This window comes from Oreochromis niloticus, linkage group LG8 (assembly GCF_001858045.2).
Source record: "Oreochromis niloticus isolate F11D_XX linkage group LG8, O_niloticus_UMD_NMBU, whole genome shotgun sequence".
NCBI lineage: Eukaryota > Metazoa > Chordata > Actinopteri > Cichliformes > Cichlidae > Oreochromis > Oreochromis niloticus.
Window position 1 is genome coordinate 18,844,416 of NC_031973.2, and position 24,420 is coordinate 18,868,835.

The 24,420-nt window shown below is 39.2% G+C and overlaps 1 protein-coding gene across 8 annotated transcripts; it reads left to right on the forward strand.

Annotated features, from left to right (window-relative positions):
• Positions 1 to 506: 506 nt before the first annotated feature.
• On the forward strand, positions 507 to 22,640 carry LOC100697311 (actin-binding LIM protein 1). 8 transcript variants are annotated; one of them, XM_005448262.4, is made up of 21 exons: positions 507 to 898; positions 7,825 to 7,968; positions 9,638 to 9,821; positions 9,905 to 10,014; positions 11,499 to 11,625; positions 11,796 to 11,889; positions 12,376 to 12,463; positions 13,753 to 13,811; positions 13,952 to 14,008; positions 14,517 to 14,594; positions 15,282 to 15,464; positions 17,146 to 17,175; positions 17,321 to 17,450; positions 17,574 to 17,663; positions 18,388 to 18,435; positions 18,763 to 18,821; positions 19,163 to 19,208; positions 19,304 to 19,311; positions 19,561 to 19,635; positions 20,637 to 20,717; positions 20,869 to 22,640. In XM_005448262.4, the coding sequence occupies exons 1-21, from the start codon at positions 583 to 585 to the stop codon at positions 20,980 to 20,982; spliced, it is 2,121 nt and encodes a 706-aa protein (XP_005448319.1). In that variant the 5' UTR covers positions 507 to 582; the 3' UTR covers positions 20,983 to 22,640. The 8 variants fall into 8 exon arrangements, with proteins under 8 accessions (XP_005448319.1, XP_013128109.1, XP_005448318.1 ...); XM_005448261.4 differs by having other exon boundaries at positions 508 to 898; positions 18,385 to 18,435; XM_005448266.3 differs by lacking the exon at positions 507 to 898 and adding an exon at positions 2,212 to 2,282 and having other exon boundaries at positions 18,385 to 18,435.
• The last annotated feature ends 1,780 nt before the right edge of the window (positions 22,641 to 24,420 follow it).

Below are 24,420 nucleotides of genomic sequence, written 5' to 3' on the forward strand. Positions count from 1 at the left end.
GGTTCTCTTTTTACAAGAAAAACAATCCTGTCACATTTACCATTCGGTCACGCGTGTTGCTTCATTCATCCTCAGGTTAGGTTACAGCTAAGCTTAGACAGCATGAGTAAGGTGGGTTAAATGATGCTATAAGGTTATTGAATATCATTTACATGCACATGTGTGTGTCTGTGTCCAGCTGTCCTTTAGTTCAGCCATAATCCATCCAACCATCAAACAGACTGACTTGTACAGATATGGATGGCCCTTTTGAGCACACAGCTCATAATCTTCTAAAAAGACTGCCCCGATTGAGTAGAAAACAAAGATTCGAATGCTGACATACTTGTGTCAAGTCAGTGTTACTAAAACAGAGAGAAGGTTACTTGAAAGAGACTTCCAAGAGCTGAGATCCTCTGTTACTGTGAGGATCAACCCTAAAAATACACCTCACCTAAGCTTCTTAAGGGGCGTGCGGTGGGAGTTAGTCTGCGACTGCCTGATGGACAACACACACACACACATAAACACTCATGCTGACTCACAAAGTCGACTTAATACCTGACATTCCACACAAGGGCTTGACATCTTCACGTTTGCTTTATGGTTTCTAACCGGCAGTCGGTCTTCAGCCTGAACTGTTTGGCTGAAAGTCTCGACAACATGAGCGTGTCAAGCCTTCTCAACCTCAGCAACCTGGGCAAGATCTGCGGCTCCAGCCGCAGCAACGACATGATAGTTCTGAACCGGGTGAAGAGGAAGAACTCCGTCAGGCGCATGTCAATAATTGAAGACGGTCAAATCGCAGAGGTTCTCTACCTGATTCCAAAGCAGTCCATAATGGAGCAGCTACCGTTCCTCAACCCTAACGACTACATTCTGTGTGAAAAGCTGGCAGGTATACCTGCAGAGCTGTCAGGTAATGACTCGTTACTTCATTAGGTGGTAGCTATTGGTCTTATCTTTTGAAAAATGAGCTGCTGCTTGATATTTCCCTCAAGTTTATAAAGTGGTTTAAAGTTTTCTCTAATCCATACTGGGTCAAAATTATAGATACAGACATAAACACCTAACTAATATTTAGTTAAATGTCACTTAGCAAGCTGTACTTTGGATCAGATGCTTTTGGTATCCATCAACAAACTTCTGGCACAATTCTGGCTGAATATTTGACTGCTCTTCGTGATAGAATAGGTAGAGTTAAATCAGTTGGTTTCTTGGCACAGACACGGCTTTTAAGCGTAGTTCACAAATTGTCCATAGGGTTGAGGTCTACATGCACTCATGATGACTGCATGCATCACAGTTTCAGTCAACACAAGTCTGCACAACCCTTGCTGTGTACGCCTTTCAGTAAGAGTTTGAGAAAGCTGAAGTTGATTGAGCAACAGAAAAAAGGTCTGAAACATCACAGAAGACAGCTAAAGTGTATAATGACAGAATTATTAGTTGGTTTTAGAAAAGGATAAACATCTGAAGGCCAGATTAGCCTTTGCCAGAAAACATCAAACAGACTTTGAACAGTTCTGGAAACAAAATCTGGGCATGTCTGTCTGGCAGTGGAACCAGGTGATCAGTGTTTATTGATGATGTATCTGCTGACAGAAGAAGCAGGATAAATTCTGAAGTACACAGGACTATGCTCTCTGCTCAGTTTCAGACAAATGCTGCAAAATTATTTGGACGTTGCTTCACAGTGCAAATGGATAATGAGGCATGGCTTTTGCAGCGAACCGCAAAAGCAAAACAAGAGTTTGGTGCCAAAAATGCACTTTTATGAACATAAGAGCCAATTTAAAATAAACTATTAGCCAAACAGGCATGCAGAGATCCCCCAGGAACGTTCAGTCCCAGAATGATCTGACAGTCCCAGCTGCTGCACCAGTGTGATCGCTTTTCAAAAACAATCATGTAATCCTGATATATGATTTAATGCCGACATAGAAAAGTTTGTATGTTTTTCCCTCTAAAAGAAAACCCCAACACTAATACTTCAGAATAACACACAAGTGCAGCAGCGTTATATTTCAGAGAAACAATTACATCATCGCAGTGAGCTCACATTCACATACTCTCCCCCTCAGTATGGATGAGGTCATGGATCAGAAGCACAAGAGATTTTAATGGCAGTCCTGCTGTCCTCTTTCATTGACACACACACACACACACACACACAAACACACACCCCTGGCCTCTGTGTTGTGGAACCACCCCTTTCTCTTGGACCAGCAGTCCAGTTAGTGCCTCTCCTCACTCACGCCGTGAGCTCCAGCGCAGAAGAACAGAAACCATGAAACAGAAAGGTAGACATTTTCAAGTGTGTTTGTGTGTGTGTGTGTACAGGTAACAAAGAAAGGAAACATGTCTCCTTGTGTATATTTTTGGTTGTCTTTTCATATTTATGAGATGTTATTTTTGTCGAGTTAAAGTTGGATCCTGATGACACTTTTGGTCACGGTAGTAAAAATGAAAAATGTGACGTTTTTCATTTCAGATAAATTCATCACTGAACACCTACATCTATGCTAGATTGACACTGTGCATGTGTAAAAGTGTACGGTGAAAAGTGCAAGTACAGCTGTTACAATAAAAGTAGAACATGGTTGGGAAAGAACAGCATGTGATTTTAGAAATGCCTCTGAATTAAGCAGCGATTAGCCCACTGTGCAGCAACAAGGAGCACTCAGATGATCTGTGACTGAAATGTGGAGGTGACTCTTATCAGAGTGACGGTATTCTGTCTTCCACAGCAGCAACAAGAAACATCAATAAATAATTTAAAGTCGTTCGACTAAATGAGCGGTTGTTCGGATAATATTCTCACACATGGTGCTCTCTACTCTAGAAATTCCCGATGCTACTTTGCTCCTACTGAACTTGAAGTCATTTGAACGGTTACGCTGATTTTACATCTTTGTAGTCTTTGAATCACAGCCTGAGTGCTTTAATAAAGCCTCTGTAGAGTGCAGGTAGGGTGCTATTAAATCTGTCTGCCCAAGATAATGATGGCATCACAATACACTGCAAGACTTTAATTTGTAGTACATGACAATATCTGTGAATATGAAAAAAACCTTTAAAAATCCAGATTAGAAATGTAAATATTCAAGGTTTTATTTAGGTTTAGTAATGTGTCACTTAAGTCGACCTCTGACCTAAGGCAAAAACAGATTTTGTACAATTCTAATGAGCTTGAAAGTCATTGCCTGGTATGATCACCTTTATTATTTAACACAGCCTCTGCTAGGCAAGTTTTCTCATAATTTCAAGTCTTCAGGAAAGTTTCTCTGGGCTTCTTGAAGTACATTCAAAGCTCTTCTTTAGATGTAGGCTTTCCTATTTTACTGCTCTTTCAAGATGATCCCACACTGCTTCAATAATGTTGAGGTCTGGGCTCTGGGGAGGCCGCTGTGTGTTTTTCTATCCGAGTACTGTATGCTTTTACTGTTGGCAGTGTGTTTGGGATCATTTTCATGCTGAAGAATGAGGCAGTTGCCACTCAGAGGCTTTCCAAATGGTATTAGAAGGTGGATCAAAATCTGATGTTACTTTTCAGTATTCATAATTCCATCAGTTTTCATAAGATCTCCACCACCACTGGTTTTACAGCTGTCTGGAGACACTCACTGTTGTATTATCAAAATTCTCTAATTTGGACTCATCACTTCATCAGAGCTGTTGTCTCAGATACTTTTTACATAATGTTTTAGGCCTGCAACATCTTCTTTTGTCCTCCACTTATCCAGTTTCCTCATGTTTTTTTAAGGTCACATTGATATGCCAAATTTCCAGCTCTTTGGGAACCACCTTCCTGATATCGCCAAAAGTTAATTCTGTTCATCTGGACGTAGTGTTTTCAGTGGGAGAACTGTTTCGTAACTCATCCAAGTGACTTCTTCAGTCTCAGCTGACTGCAGGCTTTCTCAATCTTATAAACCGTACATCAATGGCCTAAACTAGCACCACTGAAGGAACAGTGGGCTGGGAGGTCAGTTCCTTGATCACTAATCAAGGATCAACTTTTGGGGAATTTCCTACCTGGATGATTGAGCATGCATCAAGACACCTTACTGATACAAAAATACTACTTTATGTCAAACTGTGTTGCCTTTGGCATTTTTCACAGATTCGGCTAAAGGATTTTCAGTGATTCATAGGTCAGTTTTAAATGACAAATGAACCAATGTCCAAAGGAAAACTTTGAAAGAGCTTCAAAAAGCCTGGAGAGCTATCATTCAAGACCACCTTAAAATATGACAAGAAAGTTTGACTCCTTGTAAAGTGATGAGCGGTGATGAAATGACAGGCAATAAGACCTTTGCACATTATTTATTATTGTGCAAATTATATGTTATTAAAAAACAAATTCAACATCAGGCATTAAGGTCACTCAGATGAAGTCCAGAAGCTGATTTGGAAATGTATTTGTTTGACAATAGAGTTCTAAGAACTGCTGAAGTTTAAATCTTCTTATGCCATTTTACTTCCCCCTACGTACATAAAAACTAAGCATACCGAAAATAGATGCTCCCGTCCTCCTCTCTCTCTCTCTCACACACACACACACACACACACACACACACACACAGATACAGATTTTCATAGCTGGGCTGTGTGTGATTAGCTGTTCGGCTCGGGTTTCTCTCCATTTGCTGTCTTTCTAAATCTACCGTTTGCTAATACTTGACACGTATCACATATCAGCTTCAGATTGTGGTAGAGATCAAGAAAGTGTGGGAGGGCATCAAAAAGCTTTCCATCTGAGGGCTTCAATCTTTTTTGAGTTTTACCATTAAAACAAAAACGACAATTAAAAGCACACTTCAGGATGACACCACGCACCATACAGTGCAGTATAGTACAGCTAGGCCTGATTATATTCATCATCTTGTTTCCAACAAAAATAAAACTTAAAGTATTTCTGACCTCATGACAAGTGAATTGCATGAATTCGTGCTGGCAGAACATCTCATTAACAAATGTCCGAGGCGCTCTAGGACAAAGACCTGTTTCAATAGTTGTTACAGTCCTATGCCCTAATTGATGGGCTACATTCCAACTAGGCTCATCCCGTCTGCTCTAACACTCTAGATTTGTATGTTCAGTTTTATTCCAGAGCACTGGGATGATAGATTGTTGATTGATAGGCTTTTTCATAACTACAGTGCTAAATAATGTACATTTAACCGAAGTGTCTGTAGAATGAGCCTTTGAGATATGGTCCCTAAATGTCACTTGTTGCCATAGTAAGAAATCTCTCCTGGTGCGGGGCAGATCGGGGCCACATACCAGCGATGCTTGACTCACTTCAGTAACATTCACAAGCCCGTGCAAAAAAACATTTCACCTTCAAGTCTGCACAAATCGTTCTGTTTGAATCAAATAAGTTTAGACCCAGCTCATTGAATTTAGTGTGACTAATAGTATCTGAGACAGATTTCCAGTTAGTGAATTTATGTGTGTGCATTATGGAGCACTGTTGAGTTTTTGGTTGCCAGCAGTATATGAAAAATGAAATTCATGTGTCTGTCTGTTTGTATGCTGGGTGTCCTCTTACTGGATGACAGACTGCTCTCGACACAACACATTCTTTCCTCCCTCTCCTTAGATAATCACATTAAGGACGTTTCAAGTGGCTGTGATTAGATTGTACAGGCATGCTGGTGCTGTCATTCAAACAAGAAAGATACAGAAAGAAAAATTATCTTAAGAGTTTTGGTAAGATGTAAGACAAAATTTTGCACAAGGGCCACTGCTCTTGTACATTATACCTACTAAAAGTGTTGTAACATTAAAATATTTATGTTTCCGTAGGGGAAAAAACAGTTTTGTGATGTTGTCTGACTTTTGTGAGGTAATATCCACCTGGCCAGCCTGTATTCAAAGTCTGTGGATGCGTAAGTGTAATTAAGCCAAAACATAGTGCACATGTACCCAGTTCTGAAAAAGCTGGGATACTGTGTAAAAAGTAAATATTCTCTTGTAAATAAAATGCAATATAATGCAATGATTCTGCAAGTCTCTTAAATCCATATTTTATCCACAATAGAACCTAGAAACATATTAAATGTTTAAACTGAGAAAATGTACTGATTTAAGAAAAATATTAGCTCATGTTGAATTTGATGGCAGCAAAATATCTACAACAAAAGTTGTGGCAGGGGGTGGGGGAGTAAAGTTGCCCCATTCTTGTCCGATACAGGATTCTAGATGCTCAACAGTGCTGGGTCAACTTTATTGTATTTTTTGTTTTTGTGGTGCCAAATTCAGTCCAGACCTTGCAGTCCGAGGTCTGGACTGCACGTAGGATGTTATGAAGCCATGTTGTCGCTGAAATACGCAATGCCGTCCCTAAAAAAGACGTCGTCTGGATGGTCCCTTGCTTGGTGTTCTTCCAAGAAGAACTTCAAATTTTGATCTGTCAGACCACAAAACAGTTTTCTAATTTGCCTCAGTTCATTTTAAATTAGACTTCCCTCAGAAGACAGCTTTTTGGATCATGTTCATAAATGGCTTCTCATTTGGATAATACATCCTTTAGCCTGCATTTGTGGATGGCACAATGAACTGTTTACAGACAGTGATTTCTGGAAGTGTTCCTGAGCCCATGCAGTGATTTCCATGACAAAATTATGCCTGTTTTTAGTGCAGTGCTGCCTGTGTGTCTGAAGATCATGAGCAAATAATACTTTCCAGCTTTGTCCCGTGCGCACAGAGATTTCTCCAAATTTTTGAAACTCTTTGATGATGTTTTGTAACGAAATGTTCAAAGTATGCACAATTTTATGATGATGAACATTAGCTCTGCCACTCTAAAATGCTCTTTTAACCCAGTCATGTTAAGTTCTTTGCTGAGAAATGTTCTTAAAGTCTTTTCTTTTTAGTACCAACTTTTTAAAATGTTGCTTCAAAATGCATATTATACCTTTCATGAAATAGTGCAATATTTTAGTTTAAACATCTGAAATGTTTCTTTGTTCTAATGTGAATAAAATATAGGTTTTATATGCTATAGTGTCCGAACCTTTCAGATTTGGGTCGTACGTTCATCTCAGTTATGTAAAAGCTGAACTGACTGGTTGAGTGGATTAACGTTATGAGTTGTTCAGACAGAGCAGGATAAATTCCTATGGATGAAAAACGATGATGAAAAAGATGATTGCTTTACAGTGACTTGTATTAGAAAATGGAGTAATGTTGATTGTCATGTAATTGCACTGCGGGCGTGTACATTTGTGTACATATGAGGGGCACAGCGATACATTTTGTGTTTTAACCTCATTGATTGCATGGATCCAGGGAATTAGGTCTAAGCAACTGGTTCTAGACAACAATGGGAAAACAGAGTGAAAACTATGAAAAGTCCTCTTATGATGCTGAGTTTAAATGCCTCATGATGCTCATGAGGCATTTAAACTAGTGGTCTGAGAACCACCTGTGTACACGGTCCTAACAAGTACTGGACAAGTTGCCTTAAATTATTTGAGGACATTCATGGTCCCCACAGGATGAATTCTGGATCAACAGGTCAAAATTTTAGTTCGTCCAATTACTTTTTAAAAAACAAATGGCCAGTCCTTTGGCCTCATCTCGTCTTAAGCACTTATTAGCGAATGTGAACATGCTAAGTTGCTAAACATGTTCACAGACTGTTGTGTCTGTGGAAGTTTCCTCTACCAACATGATGTTGCAACTATTAGTTTGCAAATAATTATGTAAGACTCTGCAATGCACAACTCTGTTGCATACAATAGACAAAAAAGAGCAGTGTAAAGTAACAAAACTATAGCAGTTAATCGACTGATCAAGACTTAACTGATTCATTTATATCTTGTGTTCTTGTAGTACTACACACCCAGGATAGCTGCCACCCCTGCCCTCCAGCAGGGAAGAAGGTAATCTGCTGCTTCAGGTGTGGGGAGTCATGCAGAGGAGAGGTGCTGCGTGTTCAGAGCAGCTACTTCCACATAAACTGCTTTACATGCAAAGGTGAGTGTTGATGGAAGGACACCACTGCACTGGTATGACTGTGCTGGTAACGCAGCACTCGAGTTTTAGGCTGACAGAGGAATCTGTTTATAACAGTGTTCCTGATTGTCATTTCCATTTCAGTCTGGCTTTGTCCAACCAGACAGTGATGCAATTTTCCTGAGAACAACAGGCCAGTAATTCGGCAGGCTATTGTGAGAACCACCTGGGTTGTCAAATGGCCAATCAGTGGTGTTACTCTGCTTCGTGGAAAACATGCAGTGCTTCCTCTGCAAGCAATTGTCCCCACTAATAAGCTCTGACAAGCTTCTCGTGTTGTTGTCCTTTCATGTCATTGTGACGATGTTTACAGCGCAGGGGAAACAAAGAGACTTTCAGAGAAGAGAAGCTTGCAGTACCGAGAGAGCAGGGCGAATGAATCAATGCCTGACTGTCAGAAATGTGTCTATTAGTGTTTGCTGTTAAAATACAGGACATTTTAGAGTAAAGTAACCATACACTGTTACTGTTATTGTTCCTCAGTCAATCTTTTTTGAGTCTGTTGCTTGCAAAATCATAACACTACCTCATTTCGTGCACATATCTCATACAAAAATCCAAATGTCAGAAAAAAATATTGCAGTGAGCCAAAGAGGTAGTAACTCTGGTCAGCAGCTATCCCAACAGCTTCACATGAATGTTAATATTTATGTTCAAATAAATCTTCTGTCATTTCAAATGTGTTATGTTATCGTTTGATTGTATAAAATGTGTGATTTATTTTTCAGCTGTTTATGTGGCCAAGAACAGTGTTAAGCTTTCGCCAACTTGGTGCCAGTAAAAAATAATATCCTTGTTAAAATGCAGTAAATTAGGGCTGTCGATATTTTGTGAAGGATTGCCATTATTTTTGTGCAAATTCACAGAAAACGTTTCTATTGCTTAAAATAATCCCCTGCTTTGAACATGGAAGCAGGGGCATGTTCAAAGATGGTTGAATTCAAAATAGCATAATTTGGAACTTGTTTACATTGTTAGAGAGTAGCAGGAGGACAGGAATAGAGCAGCACAAATCTGTCCTTGGCATTGTGTGCATTCTGTTGTGGCAGGCGCAGCAGGACAGGTTGGATGCTGGAGTATCAAATAACTACGAACAAGCAGACAGACAACTCTATATATCGCCTGTAACCTGGCACGAAGCTGATCAGTACCGCGCACAATGTAGACAGATGTTTACATTGTGCGTAATGCACAAAACCACAGAGACGTTTCAGAAAGCCTTAAGAATCAGAGGGTCAGGGAGCAGAAATAGCATTTATCCGATGCTTTATTAACTTCCTACTGTGACAACATCCAGAGTGAAGGTGACACTTTACGTTAGCTACGGTCTGGAAACTAAACTAAAGGGCAACAGAGTAAACAAATGCACAAAGACAAAGGGAAAAGTAGGAAACATTACTTTTTAGACCAACTTAAAGTGGCCACTTTAGGGTCAAAGGTTTGATGGGTTTTGATGAAAAAGATGTCTGCAATGACTAAAAGATAAATGGGTCAGGCAAAGTCTCTAAATAGAGCTGGTAATAATCCTCTTTGGTGTTATCACTAGCTTTTACATCACTAACTTGTAACAGTCTTGATATAAAACATTGGAATATTGATCAGATCTTTCTCTGAATGTGTCTCTGTGCAGTGTGTGGCTGTGATTTAGCTCAGAGTGGCTTCTTCATGAGGAATGGGGACTACCTCTGCCCGCTGGACTTCCAGCGACTTCACGGCACAGCTTGCAACAGCTGTGGAGAATTTGTGGAGGGAGAGGTGGTCACGGTGTTGGGGAAGACCTACCACGCAGCCTGCTTTGTTTGCACCATTTGCAAGTAATCTTAAAAATGATGTTTGGGAGGTTTTAGTTCTTGGTACAAATCCTTGGTATAATTGTGTCTCTTACTTTGATTCTCAGACAGCCTTTTCCTGCTGGGAATTGTGTCACCTTCATTGGAAAAGACTGCCTCTGTCAGCACTGTATGGAACCTGTGTCTCCGTCTCCAAACGCCACCAGCTATTCCAGCAGTAAGAGCATTTCTGCATACTCTCTAAGCAGTGTTCATATCGAAATATTCAAAAAATATATCAAAGGTTTTGATCCCTTGTAGTTTTAATAAGACAGTGGATTATACATTGAACACTGGCCAGCTGTGGGTATTCTGCCAGCTGCCTGTTTATTTAGTTTATCCTGTCTTCAAGAGTCATTCAGGGTCAACATCTGTCAGCAAATGGGAAGTTTAAGTCTTCACTTTTTTGCAGGTAGCACATCTGACTCTCCTGTGCTTGTGTAGAATGAATTGGATAACAAAAGTATTTGGGATCATTCAAGAAATCTGCTTGTAAGAGGGGAAAAGAAATCAATCATCAGTTGTAAGCCTTTTTGGGTAATGTCACCTTTCTTATCACTATGACGACTACACAGTGTCACTAAATCCAGTCTAATACCCGCCTGCAGCTGTTGCGGATTTCTTTACAACCCTTTAAGTTGACTTTCCTTCACGAATCCAGTCATCCTATTGTGAACCTGCCAGTATGAAGCAAGAGATACAGTAAAACTTAACTCTTTACCTCTGCTTGACCTCATCTGTGTAGTGATTATAGATAAATGGGGGATAAATAGGGGATTCAGACTCACAAAGCCTCTGGACTAAGAGGATCTCTCTGCAGGAGTGTGCGGAAAGGTGCTTTTCTCATGGCAGAGATTCATCAAGCTGCTGGAAACATTCCTCAGAGATGTTGGTCCATATTGACATGAGAGCATCACACAGTTGCTGCAGATTTGTGGGCTGCACAGCCATGATCTGAATTTCCCGTTCCATCCAAAAGGTGCTCTATCGGATTGAGAGCCAGTGACTGTGGTCATTTGACTACAGTGAACTTATTGTCCATGTTCAAGAAACCAGATTGAAATGATATGAGCTCTGATGTGTTATCCAGTTGGAGGAAGCCGTCAGAAGACGGGTAGAGTCAGGTCTTAAAGGGATGGGCATGGTCAGCAACAACACTCATGTAACCTGTGGTGTTTAAACAATACTCAGCACTAAGGGGCCCATAAGTGGAAGCTCAGAGGGGACAGGGCACTCTCTGTTGCATCCCCTAGTTTATGGAATACATTTCTTTAAAGCTCATCTTAACACACATTTATACTCTCTGGATTTTGACCCAATATTGGTTTTATTGGTATTGTTCTTACTTTTCATCATTGTCAATGTATTTGTTTTTACCACACCAACTATAAATGAATGAGTGATTATTTTAGGTACTGTTGCCTTCCTATAAGCTCCAAGCAGTCCAGCCATTCTCCTTTGACCTCTGGCACCAACAAGGTCATTTCACCCAGAGAACTGCTGCTCTCTGGATGTTTTCTCTTGGCTTGGTCTATATGGCTAAACGTCATGTGATTGGCTGATTAGATATTTTCATCAATGAGCAGCTGAGCACGTCTAATAAGTTGAGCAGCTGCCTTTTAAAGTGACCACTGAGTATAAATGTATATGTTGTGTTTTCAGACTGCACTGGCTGTGGTAGAGACATCAAGAATGGACAGGCTCTATTAGCCCTCGGAGGCCAGTGGCACCTAGGCTGCTTCAAGTGTAAAACCTGCAGGAAAGTGCTGAGCGGAGAATATATCAGCAAGTAAATATAAATGTCTCATTCATGCACTCACTCATTCAGTATGCTTTGTGTTCCTCTTCCTTAATCTTTTATTTCTAAATTGAGTATGATTAGATGAATGCTGCTAAAATGATGATACAAAAGTTCCACATGTACTGCATGGGTAAGTGTATGTCATGTGCATCTTTCAGGGATGGAGTTCCCTACTGTGAGAGAGACTACCAGATTCAGTTTGGGGTAAAATGTGAAGCATGTCAGAAGTTTATAACTGGAAAACTCTTAGAGGTAAGAGAGATCTGCTTTCAGCGAAGAGTCTTACTCCTGTTTCAATCTTTGTTCTTTTTCTATTGCAGTACATTTTATTACAAACATTAGTCTCAGAAGCCCTTCAGAGATTTAAATCTGTTAAATTCCTCTTTGTAGTCCGCAGCTGCCTGTCTTTAATTTTGCTCAGTGTTCATGCAACTTCTTTCCCTGGAGTGTCGAGTGTGCCGCCACTTTTTCTGTTCCTAAAAAGGTCTAATCACCTGTTTTGAATGTTATCTGTCTATTTAATGGCTATTATCATTTACCACTCCTAATAAGTGTCCTCCCTCGCTAACGACCACACTCTAGGCTGTTAACACCTCATTTAGTCAGCGGTCCAACTACACTGCTGGGCAGACGTAACCTGACGAACTGCAATGTGATTTCTGCAGCTGTTCATTTCATGCAGCTCCCGTACGTACGCAGTCTGTGAGCCACTTTTGTCTTGCTCATTATCTGACTTAGGCTGGGGACAGACATTATCACCCCAGCTGTGCAAGATGCAGCCGATGCGACAGGATGTTCACAGAAGGAGAAGAAATGTATGTGCAAGGTCAGTTTGAGATTGTAGCCTCTCTTTAAATAAACGGCCTGTCCATTCAAGGCCAAGAAGCATTTTTGGTCGGTGATGAATGCATAAACACGGCCCTGTTGGTTAAAAACAGTAAAAGTTCAATTCAATTCAATTCAATTTTATTTATATAGCGCCAAATCACAACAAAAGTCGCCTCAAGGCGCTTTATATTGTACAGTAGATAGCACAATAATAAATACAGAGAAAAGCCCAACAATCATATGACCCCCTATGAGCAAGCACTTTGGCGACAGTGGGAAGGAAAAACTCCCTTTTAACAGGAAGAAACCTCCGGCAGAACCAGGCTCAGGGAGGGGCGGCCATCTGCTGCGACCGGTTGGGGTGAAGAAGGAAAACAGGATAAAGACATGCTGTGGAAGAGAGACAGAGATTAATAACAGATATGATTCGATGCAGAGAGGTCTATTAACACATAGTGAGTGAGAAAGGTGAGTGGAAGGGAAAAACTCAATGCATCATGGGAATCCCCGGCAGCCTACGTCTATTGCAGCATAACTAAGGGAGGATTCAGGGTCACCTGGTCCAGCCCTAACTATATGCTTTAGCAAAAAGGAAAGTTTTAAGCCTAATCTTGAAAGTAGAGATAGTGTCTGTCTCCCGAATCCAAACTGGAAGCTGGTTCCACAGAAGAGGGGCCTGAAAACTGAAGGCTCTGCCTCCCATTCTACTTTTAAATACTCTAGGAACAACAAGTAGGCCTGCAGTGTGAGAGCGAAGTGCTCTAATAGGGTGATATGGTACTACAAGGTCATTAAGATAAGATGGGGCCTGATTATTTAAGACTTTGTATGTGAGGAGCAGGATTTTGAATTCAATTCTGGATTTAACAGGAAGCCAATGAAGGGAAGCCAAAACAGGAGAAATATGCTCTCTCTTTCTAGTCCCTGTCAGTACCCTTGCTGCAGCATTTTGGATCAGCTGAAGGCTTTTCAGTGAGTTTTTAGGACATCCTGATAATAAAGAATTACAGTAGTCCAGCCTGGAAGTAATAAATGCATGAACTAGTTTTTCAGCATCACTCTGAGACAGGATATTTCTAATTTTAGAGATGTTGCGCAAATGGAAGAAAGCAGTCTTACATATTTGTTTAATATGTGCATTGAAGGACATGTCCTGGTCAAAAATGACTCCAAGGTTCCTCACAGTGTTACTGGAGGCCGAGGTAATGCCATCCAGAGTAAGAATCTGCTTAAAAGTCTTCTCATTTTGATAAAAGTTGCAAAAATCAATTGTCTCTTCTTTCACAGGATCAGTAATTTGGCACCCAGATTGCAGAGGAACCAGCAGAATGGAGGACAGCTACAGGGTAAGTTTTTTTTACTCACTGTTAAACATGTTAGTTTGAGCATTTTCTAAATCAAATGGAAGTGATTTTACAAACTCACATACCAAAGACTTACTGCAGCTGTACAAGGTGATTTCTTTACACGATGTATTCCTCCCCAGGTCGGAAGACCTAAAACGCCCTGTCTTGATTTCTTTTTCCCGCAACATGAACTGAAGGTTAATACTGCGAGCAGGTCTGCGGTTTGCAGTGAGCAGGCTGCGATCTCGTGATTTGAGATTAACCACACGTGCTTGTTTCACAATGCAATATGAGAGACACCTGGCTGGTCAAATCAGAGCTTGTTGCCTTAAATTGACAGTCTAAGATTCCCCTTTTATACATTTGATTTTTTACATTGCACAATGTTTAGGTGGACTTTTAATAAGCTACTGCTTGTGAATGAACTTTGTTGGCAGTACTGCATGCTCGGCTTCACACTTTTTTTTGCTATCAGGGATTGTTGTGGCTATTAACCACACTGAAATTGCCTGGAAATCTCTTAATTAATCACATTACTTAGTTAAGTACCTCTACTGTACACTGAGTGTGCCATGGATTGCAATCCTGAAAGAAACGCTTGTGTGTGTGTGTGTGGATGTAAGGCCGCAATCGACAGCAAAAAAAAGTACTGTTTCTGAGGTAGCTGTTTCTGTTGCTTGATTTTTTGTTTTCCCCCATTCTCAGCGCACTAGATCATCATCTGAAAGCTCCTGTTCCAGGCCGGGCTCGTGCACTCCTGGCAGCCCAGGTCGAACTATCTGTGTAAGTTCACAGGCCAGCATTTGCATCTATGGTGTGTGATTCACCGTGGGTTGATCTGTGTTTGATCTATCCTTTATTTATACAGGGGAGTCGCACGGACAGAGTTTCCCCTTTGCGAAAAAATTCGTATTGATGTGAGAAGTGGAGAAACACTTAGGAAAATAGAGCATTAAAATCAGTAACATAATTCAGCAAGTGGTACCTTGACTGATCGGAACTAGTTTCTTGGTGCTTTTTAGGCAAAATGTGATTTTAGTTGTGGCTGAATGATGAAGACTCTCAATACATCCATAAATCTCCTGAGAAAATCAGGGTTTGAATGCATTCAGACCGACTTTGATCACAAAAACTGGTGCTTTCAGTGTAATTAGTCTCCTCCACCCAGCTTTTTATCACCCACAGAAATGACATAAACTTTACTCCCACCAAAACACCTCAGAATATAAGAAAACTACCTCTGCTATGCACAAAAGCCTGGAAATCATTTTGCATGTTGAAACAAAAACATTGGATTTCATAATAGACTAACCGAATCCGCTCACCTCATGTGCCTAAATCACGGGATTAAAGTTTAATTCCTCCCTGAAATGATGTAATAAGACACCTCTGACCTTTCATAAGACCTAATCTGTTGTGTCTGCTCCTTGTGCCTCCTCTCCTCTCCTCTCCTCCCTGTCCTGTTCCCAGGCCAAAGTAGATAATGAGATCATTGATTACAGAGACTTAGCAGCAATTCCCAGAGTCAAGGCTATATACGATATTGAGTATCCTGATATGATATCTTATAAGTCTGTGAATGACCACCCCTCTACTCTGGATGAGAAAGGAAACACACAACACAGCCAAAGAGTCCAAAAAAGTCCTGCAGAGGTAATTTCATCCAACGCTCCAGCTTGTGTCGAGTGACATGTTTGTGTCTTTATTTTATTTAGGAGTCTAACCAAGTAAAGTCTTGTTTTTCTCATTCTTGTGTTTAGTTGTATTTGGCCCAGAAAATAAAAACATCTATTGTAAAAAAAAGTCTTTAGAGGGACAGATCACCCTAAAATGAAATATGCATGTCATTATTGTGGAACGTGGAGCTATTTATCTATTTAGTCTGTTTCCCTGTCCTGAAGGAAGCGTGCTGTGAAGAGAGGCAGATTCTCATTAAAGTGGCAGCATTAATGACGTCTCTCTCAGCTTAGCTGTGATGTGAGGTAACTGCACGCTTCCTTTAGTTTGGCAGGTGGAGTCAGAGTTCCTACATTAAACTGCTTAAAATTAGATCTGTGGAGGAGTTTTTCAAAGATGTTTTTTGGTTCTTGCCATTTAGTTCAGGCGTATTCAAAAGAAGCATTTCTACAAAACTTGGCAGTTAACATCAGAACAGTCGAGATGGATAAATAGCACCACAGGCCAGAAGAAAAACCATGTATATTTTTGTGAATTGTCCCTTAGAGTCTGTTTTGAAGCAAGAATGCTTCAAGTTTTAATTTTTACATTAGCAAAGTACCAGCCCAAATCATTTCGAGTATGCAGAATACTTACTTGTATGAACTGTGGTTTGCAGTTAATGAGTTTGGTTGATGGTCTAATGCATAACAACAGAGAGAGAGCATGCAGTTGCAGTTTTCAATCACATCCTTTTATTTGCAACTTCTTATTATATTTCTGCCTTTATGTAAAAACAAACAACTCCAGGTTCAGTGAGTTTTCCGATTTAGATGAATGAATAATTTCTCACTCAAAAAAATTTTTTTTTAAGGGTTAAGCTGTGACCTGAAGTCACATATGGGTCATTTCATCTCAAATCAGCATGGGCCTTCTGCTTGACGGTGTCCAATTTGAATAAAAACTTTATGGTCCACAGTTTAAACATATATAATGAGTGCTGTGAAATTTTATCTCTCTCTATATATAAAATACTTTTCAAGATATATACTTTTTTTTTTTTTTTAAATGGTCCATCAATCCACTTTCATGTGTTTATCTCACATTGAAATTTGAGTCAATGTCTGAACATGAATCTCTCAAAAGCTATTAAGGATACAAGCCTGCAATTTTTATTGATCTCACTAACCATCACAAAGAACCAGAATCTGTAATTTGGGACAGATACATCGAAAAATGTCTGCATACTGACTAATTAAAATATGACAAAAAATTGAAAAAGCCCTGTAAAGTCCCATATTTTAGTGTGCACTAGTTTTAAAAAAAACCTTGACATTGCAAAAGTCACAGAATACTTGTTAACATGAAAGTCTTAGTCTCAAAAATGAACAAATCGTATTTTAATAAACCAATACTCAGATATTTTTGGATGTATCTCTCCCAAATTACAGATCCTGAATCATTTTAAAAGGGATTCAGGATTTTATCTTTTATAGTTTTTTTTGATTGTCATTGTCAAGCATTGCCTCTTGACAAATGAAGATAAAATGCGTGGAGAAACGTATAAACTTTCTAATTTAAGATGGAATCACCCATATGTTGTGTTACCTTCTATTTAACACGGACTACGCGATTCAGTGAATGTGCTGATTTTTCTTCTTTTCTTTGTCTGATTTAGTCACCAGAAATCAAAATTGAACCCACAGAGGTAAAACACACTTTTATTAACTTTACTTAGAACAGACGCACAGAAATACCACGAAATCTGGTATCACACAGTGTGAGCCAGTCTCCCCTTTAAATCTATTTATTTTCACATGGATTCTTTGCTGGTTTTGTTTTCCTCTTCTCAGGAGAGTTTTGAAATAAGAACACGTGTACCAAAATCTACAAGCCAAGGCCCTTTAGGACTTCATACATTGTACCATCGTCATAGCTACACTCCAACTTCGTCCAGATCACCACAGCACTTCCACCGACCAGGTGAGATAAGCACAAAAGAAGCATCCCAACACTCTTTTTAAAGATATGAAACACATCCCATGTTCACCTGTTCTCTGTTTTACCACCACAACTCCTCCTGTCTGCACTTCCCGAAATCCAAAGGGTTCCCGCTTTCTTCCTCTTTATTCTGTGGCAACACTGGCACTTCCCCTCCTTCTCTTTATAATCACACCTTTCCCTCTCAAAGCAAAGGTAAGACCCCTGCTTCTGCGCCACCGTCTTTAACTCTTCTCCTCTATTAGTGTGTTAAATTGCATTTTGTATTCCTTATTAACCCAAATTAATGGTGAACGCAGCACTGGATTTAGTCTGACACACACAAGTAATACCAACAAACTATTTGGGACTCGCACACATGGAGAGTTATGTTACTGAGATGAGGTTCACTTTATTCTTTGAAACACTGTGCCACCTAGTGGTCAAAATTCAGAACTTCAATTCTGCCTGGTTTAATTAATTATTTTAAAATGGCTTTAATTGATTAGATAAATATTTCAGTCTCTTTTCAACTTCACACACAGCTTCCTGTGCAGCTGTGGTTATTTATAGCAGCGTTGTGCCTTTGGGTGAGGTTTATCATGTGCCAACGAGATATGCCAAGCTTTGATCAGTCATCACTGGTCTGTGTTTTTGCTGTGGAAGATTACAAACTAACTAACTGCCTTTAGGAAACCATATTTGCATTTTTCATTGTTTGAAATGCTTCCTGATTTTGAAGGTTTATTGTTTTCAATTTCAAGCAAGAAGCTAGTGTTAGGTAGCCCTTTAATACTAGCTGTTTAAAACACTGTGAATAAAAGTGGAATAGTTTGACAGCCACCTTCCAGAGACATACATTCATACTAATTGAATGTTTCCACTGTGCAGTAGTTAAAAATGAAGCATCTGCTAACACTCCATTCTTTTCTGACAGCAGATGAAAGCTTCAACGTGTACAGGAGGGCCCCGATTTATAAACAGCAAGGTACAGTATTTAAACCTGGTGTATGTTATGCTTGAATCACTCAAAATTACATTTAAATTTCAGTTGTGTTGTTTAAAAGTATTCATTTGTATCTTTGTAAGTTAAGCTAAAGAAACAACTATTTATCAAGACCTTAAGATCTTGATAAAACTTTACCTCAAGTCACTACATGATATTTTAAAGTCAGCTTTGCAGTATAGTTAGTAGTAAATGGCTGAGCTAAGAACCGGAGAAGGTACATTTTTCTCAGTAAGTCTATTTCGGGCAAAGATCCCAGTCTGAGTGTAAATCGTCTCGCGATGAGCTTATCTGTCTGCTTTCACACAGATCCAAATTCCTCGACATCCCCAGCATCCTCTTTGGCCGGCCGGAACAGCCTCAGCCCGGTAGGACACGCGTTACTAATGCCTAAATCTCACTTTGGAAACATTGCATAAGCCTGCTAAATGACATTCTTCTAATTGGTGAATTAATTAGATACACACTTTGATTAAGCTTTGTTTTTAAGTCAAATTAAATCAGACAGAACCACCAATAAGGATCTTTTTTTAAAGCGCACATCTTCGTTTGATTTGAGAGGCACATCTACAAACAAACATCTAATTTTGTACAAAGTATATTTATTTTTAATGCTTTTCTATTTGATATATGTAGGCGCTAAATAAACACTTTAGAAAAGGTTATTATATTAATATTGTGAAAATTTTGTTTTCATGTGTTTTCTAAGCCACGGCCAGCTGATTTCTCCCGCTACCATGACGACAGATGCAGAGGTATCCATGTAGACAGATGTGGTTAATTACTATTTTAACTACCATTAAAATGAAATTAAATACATTTTGTTTGGGATTTGCTCTCTCTCTTTCAGACTTCAGGGTATGTGACAGTAACTGAATGGAGTTGGTATTCGAGTCAGTCCTGGTTCCCTGTTTGGTTTGTGGCATATTTTTGAAGAACTGGCCTAACTCATTGTGTGAATATATCTTTATTAACTCATATTTCTATGTAACCTGCTCTTTAATCATGCATATATTCAGCTTTACTCGCATTTATCTGGAAATAATCAGCAAGTCTTCAATCAGGTCACGATATTTTCCAATTGCATGTGTTTGCTTCATATTGTAGCTCATCTATGACCATCAGTACCCATTAACACAAATGGAGAGAGGAGTGTCTATGCCTAATTTGTTGGAACCAAATGCAAGTATTATATTTTATTTTATTATATAATTTGTCTTTTAACACACTTACATCACATGAGATTTTTAGTAGATGCACCTATGGTGTGATTCCAAAAAAGCAAGTTGGTTTGTTCTCGAGTTAATGCAATCACAAACTTGGGTCTCCACAGCACCCACGTGGTGGTGTGATGACAATACCCCATCAGTCTTTTACGGCTGAGGGATATAGCGTCTGGTTCCATAGCAGGTCCTGAAAATATGTAAATACAACCTCAGCTGAACAGCAACATGACACATTACACCGTGCTTAGCAGCATAACTTAAAGTAATGATAAAGTATGACTTTTTCTGTTGTAGATTTGGGCTTTGCTTGGGATCACTGTCCTGCTGCATGGACCCAGTTTTGCCCAAGCTTTAGTTGTTGGACAGATGGCCTTACATTTGATTTTAGAATACTATAGAATAAAGTGTTGATGGTCGACTCAGTGACTGCAAGGTGACTTCTATGCTCCAAACATGGCACAGTGCATTATTGGCAGACATCTCCACTTTGGTTTCATCTACCCAAAGGACATTGTTCCCAGTGTCTTGTGATTTGTTCAGATGCAACTTTGCAAACCTGAGATGTGTTTAGACAAAAGAGACGATCCTTTCAAACAGCATCGATTTGTTGAGTCGTTTTCTAATTGTACTGCTATGAACTTAAACGTTTAACACACTTGAATGCTTCAGACCAGCAAGCTGCCAAAACTTCTGCTTTTATGCCACAAGTACTCACATTTGTTGATGATCAACTAACAAGCGAATACTTACCCACTAAATTTCTATGGAAGCAGTACAGGTGGACTTTCACACGCTGCTTCTGAACTTTGGCTTAGTTTGTGTTAAACAATGAAACTGTGTAACATGTCATGTATTTTTGTTCATCTTAAGTTGTATTTACCAAATTTTAAGACCTGATGAGGTCGTGTAGATTCAACTTATGAAATATTCTCAAATGGTTTTTATTTGTTTGTCAAGATCTATCCATATGAAATGCTCACAGTTAGTAACAGAGGACGAGTGAAGCTTCCCAGGGATGTTGACAGAACAAGACTTGAGGTGTGGCTTAAATGGTTTTCTTTAAAAAAAAACTAGTTATAAGTTTCACTTAAATGTAATGTTTGAGCTTTATATTAAGAAATAATCAGACAGAATTACTCTGCGGCTTTATGCACAGAAACATTTATTTCATCCTGCTTTCTTTTTGCAGCGTCACCTATCCCCAGAATCATTCCTCCACATCTTTGGAATGGATGTTCAAGAATTTGACAGACTTCCACTTTGGAAACGTAATGACATGAAGAAGAAAGCCGATCTTTTCTAATACATGCTGTGAATATGTGATGCATGAGCTCCTTTGAACCTGTATGTTTATTCGTATGTAAAAATAGCACAGATTCAATAGCAAAATAACTGATTAGAGAAGATTTGGCAATTTTTTTCATGGGCACAACCCACACACTGCTCAACCTACAAATACATTTTCTAACAAATGTAGCACCATTTAAGGGAGAATAAACAGGCTTTTCAGCCGCATAAGATTTGTTGCCAAGAAGCATTGTTCAAAGCAACCAAACACAAATGTCCTTACTTTCTGTGCTAAATTTTTGGCACAGAAATATGAAATGTTTCCCTAAAAACCGGACAGTTCATAATGATCCTGGGACACTGTACCTTTTCACCTTTTTTAGTTATTCATAGGTTATAGTAAGGAATTATAGCATAGTTAAAATTATAATATCCTAAGACAACGAACTTAACCTTATTTATTTGTGTTTCCACGGGCAGCCGTGTATCCTCTAGATTCCCTGCTTATATTAAACAACTCCATATTTTTATTCTTGGACTCTGCTAGAGCAGCTGTTCATGATTTACAGTTTTTAATAATTTTCCTTTCCCTCTCCTTTAAGACAACTTTCTTCTGGTTCGCTGATGTCCTCACATACAGATCTGTGCCTGAGATGAAAATATTAATACATCATACAGAGCCAAGGGTAGAAAAAACTGTCAGTGTTTAGCGGTCTAAAGCCTGAACTTCAGACACATAGATATTATCGCTTGGATCATTTGAAACCATGGCCTTGTTTAACTTGAGCATCCACCATTGTAACTATATGTAACACTATATGGACAATAGTATTGGACCATGCCACTAGGATCTCTGAATTTAAGTGTGGTACTGTAATTGGATGTCACTGTTGCAGAAAGTAAATTTGTGAAAAGCCTTCCCTTCTAGATATTGAGTGATCAGCTCTGAGACATTTTATGCTACACTCATCAGGCTCTTTGTTAGTGTCGCTCAGTTTGAACTTCAGCAGGTCATTTTCACCAGCGGTCCCCAACATTTTTTGCGACATGGACCGGTTTATGTTGGACAATATTTTCATGGACCGGCCTTTAAGGGGTCACGGATAAATACAAGAAAATAAAACCAGTACCGGTACCAAAAAAAAGAAGATTTATTCCTAACACACAGGAAAAGACCCAGGGAAACCGAGTTAACAATAAAAAATAAAGATAAAAATCCCGAAAACCATAAATTTCACACCAGAGCCTCAAGTCTCATGACCCCGTACCAAACGACTCATGGACCAGTATCGGTCCACGGCCCGGGGGTTGGGGACCGCTGATCTACACCATGCTTACATGCCAAAATGCACTGAGTTGATGCAATGTGATTGGCTGATTAAACGATTGTGTTACCGAGCAGAAGAACAAATGTACCTAACAAAGTTGCTGGTGAGTATATAAGTAATACATAAGTTTGCTGGTGAAAGAAACTGAATATGATGATGATATTTTTTCCTATTATGTTTATAGAACTGAACTCTGTTTCATACCCAGTGATATAACAGAAGCACTGGCATGCTGCAGGAATTCCTCAGACCTGAATGGATCCTTTAAGTAAATCCCATTGATTTTGTAGTGGCTACTTGTTAACTGTTACAATCAAGCTCATAATAAAAAGTCACTGATGCACCATGAGCAAGTAGCCTGCGATGAATATAAGTTTCTTTTTCAAACAAAATCTGAACAGTCTGCTTGCTTTTTTCCACAGCAAGTAAGATAAGATAAGATAACCTTTATTAGTCCCACATGTGGGAAATTTGTGCAAACAAATGTGCAAACAAAGAACAGAGTGTCACTCAGTTGAATTTCAATTTAATTCTATTTATGTTCAGGGAAAACATACGGCATGGACGACATAACAGAAACCAAAGGGAGACCATTTTTACATACTGGGTAATTAGAGAGATGGGAAACACCAGGGAACACAGCTAAACAGAATCTGACTAATGACAACAAAGCCAAAATCAGCACACATGAGACGAGGGACTATCAAAATAAAACAGGAAATACACATTTGACACATTGACAACATTGAGTCCAATGTCAGAGGCCAGAGTTTTTTAAAAATCTCCGTTTTCAGTAATCGAAAACGCCGTTTACGTGTGGACGAAAGGTGCAAACTCATAGAAAAATCTGCGTTTTCGAAAATACCCGTGTACGTGTGGACACAGCCTCAATCAGTTCTCCTACCCATCTTTTCTTGAATTTGATTACTTTTTTTTTTATCTAGGTCTGGAGTAAATTGGACCTGAGGCAACATTGCTCAAGTTAAATGTGTGTTTGCAAGCTTATCAGTAATTAACATCCTTAGCTAGCTAGCTAAGTTGACTGCCAGGAAATGCCGTGTCCGTTAGCTAATCCATAGACATAAATAAATTTACCATGAATGCTTGAATATATGCAGTCAAGTACTAAACACATTTTAAGGCTTCAAAATGAATCCGACCCCAACATTTAAATGCAGAAAAAAATAAGAAAATATTTGCTCAAAGCTGATTGTGAGCTGAAGTCCACGAGTCAGAGAGACTGAATGAATCGAATAAATATGTGGGGAAAGAAATATTGAAGGTTATAAATGAACACATAGCTAAAGTTGAGATTCTGATTCTGCAATGAAATTTCATCAGAAAACAAAATAACAACTGGAAATGATCAAGAGTTAAGAAATTATTAAGAATGAGAAAATACTTGAATAAATACAAGTGACATCATACAGAGCCAAGAGTAGAAAAAATTGTCAGAAACAAAGTGTTTTTGTCCGCTGTGTTTTCAAACATTTGTGAAAGAATGGGTTGACTGAATTTGAGTCTTGCACAGGATGCAACTGTTACAGAAAGCCAGTTTGTAAAAAGTCTTCCCTCCTATATATTCAGTGATCAGCTGTAAGTGGTATTATATCAAAATGGAACCTTAGCAAGTTGGTCATTAAGTGGCAAGCCACATAAAATTACACAGCTGGGTCGCTGAATGCTGAGCCACATAATCTGTAAAAGTCATCAACACTGCTGACTCAGTAACTGCGGAGGTCCAAACCTTCTCTGGCATTACCATCAGCACAAAAGCTTTGCGTGGGGACCTTCACAACAAAGCAGTTTCTGTAGGTAGCCCAGTACTTTTGTTCATACGACAGGAAATAAAGAAGTGAGGAAATAATTAAAGAAAGTTTCCTTTAATTGCAGTAGTAGCTTTGAGTACTTTTAGTGGGTTAAGAACATCAAAAGCAGGCAAAAAAAACGGGACACACAAGCAAAATGTGTCCAGATCAATAAAATAATTAGAAGGCACATCCTTCAGAATTTGGGTGGTTGAGTGTTACATACTTGCTACACCACAAGCATAAGATAAAAAGTAACGTTATCGGTGTGTTGTTCTGCTTGCCTTCTTATAAATATAGTGTTTAGGACTGACCGCA

Bases quoted from the DNA above. Each gene is read 5' to 3' on its own strand.
- LOC100697311 (XM_005448261.4), top strand. From the start codon at position 583: ATGGTTTCTAACCGGCAGTCGGTCTTCAGCCTGAACTGTTTGGCTGAA. The intron at 17,664-18,384 runs GTAAGACCCCTG...CTTTTCTGACAG, and splicing joins CTTTCCCTCTCAAAGCAAAG to CAGATGAAAGCTTCAACGTG. The intron at 20,718-20,868 runs GTGTGGCTTAAA...TTCTTTTTGCAG, and splicing joins TTGACAGAACAAGACTTGAG to CGTCACCTATCCCCAGAATC.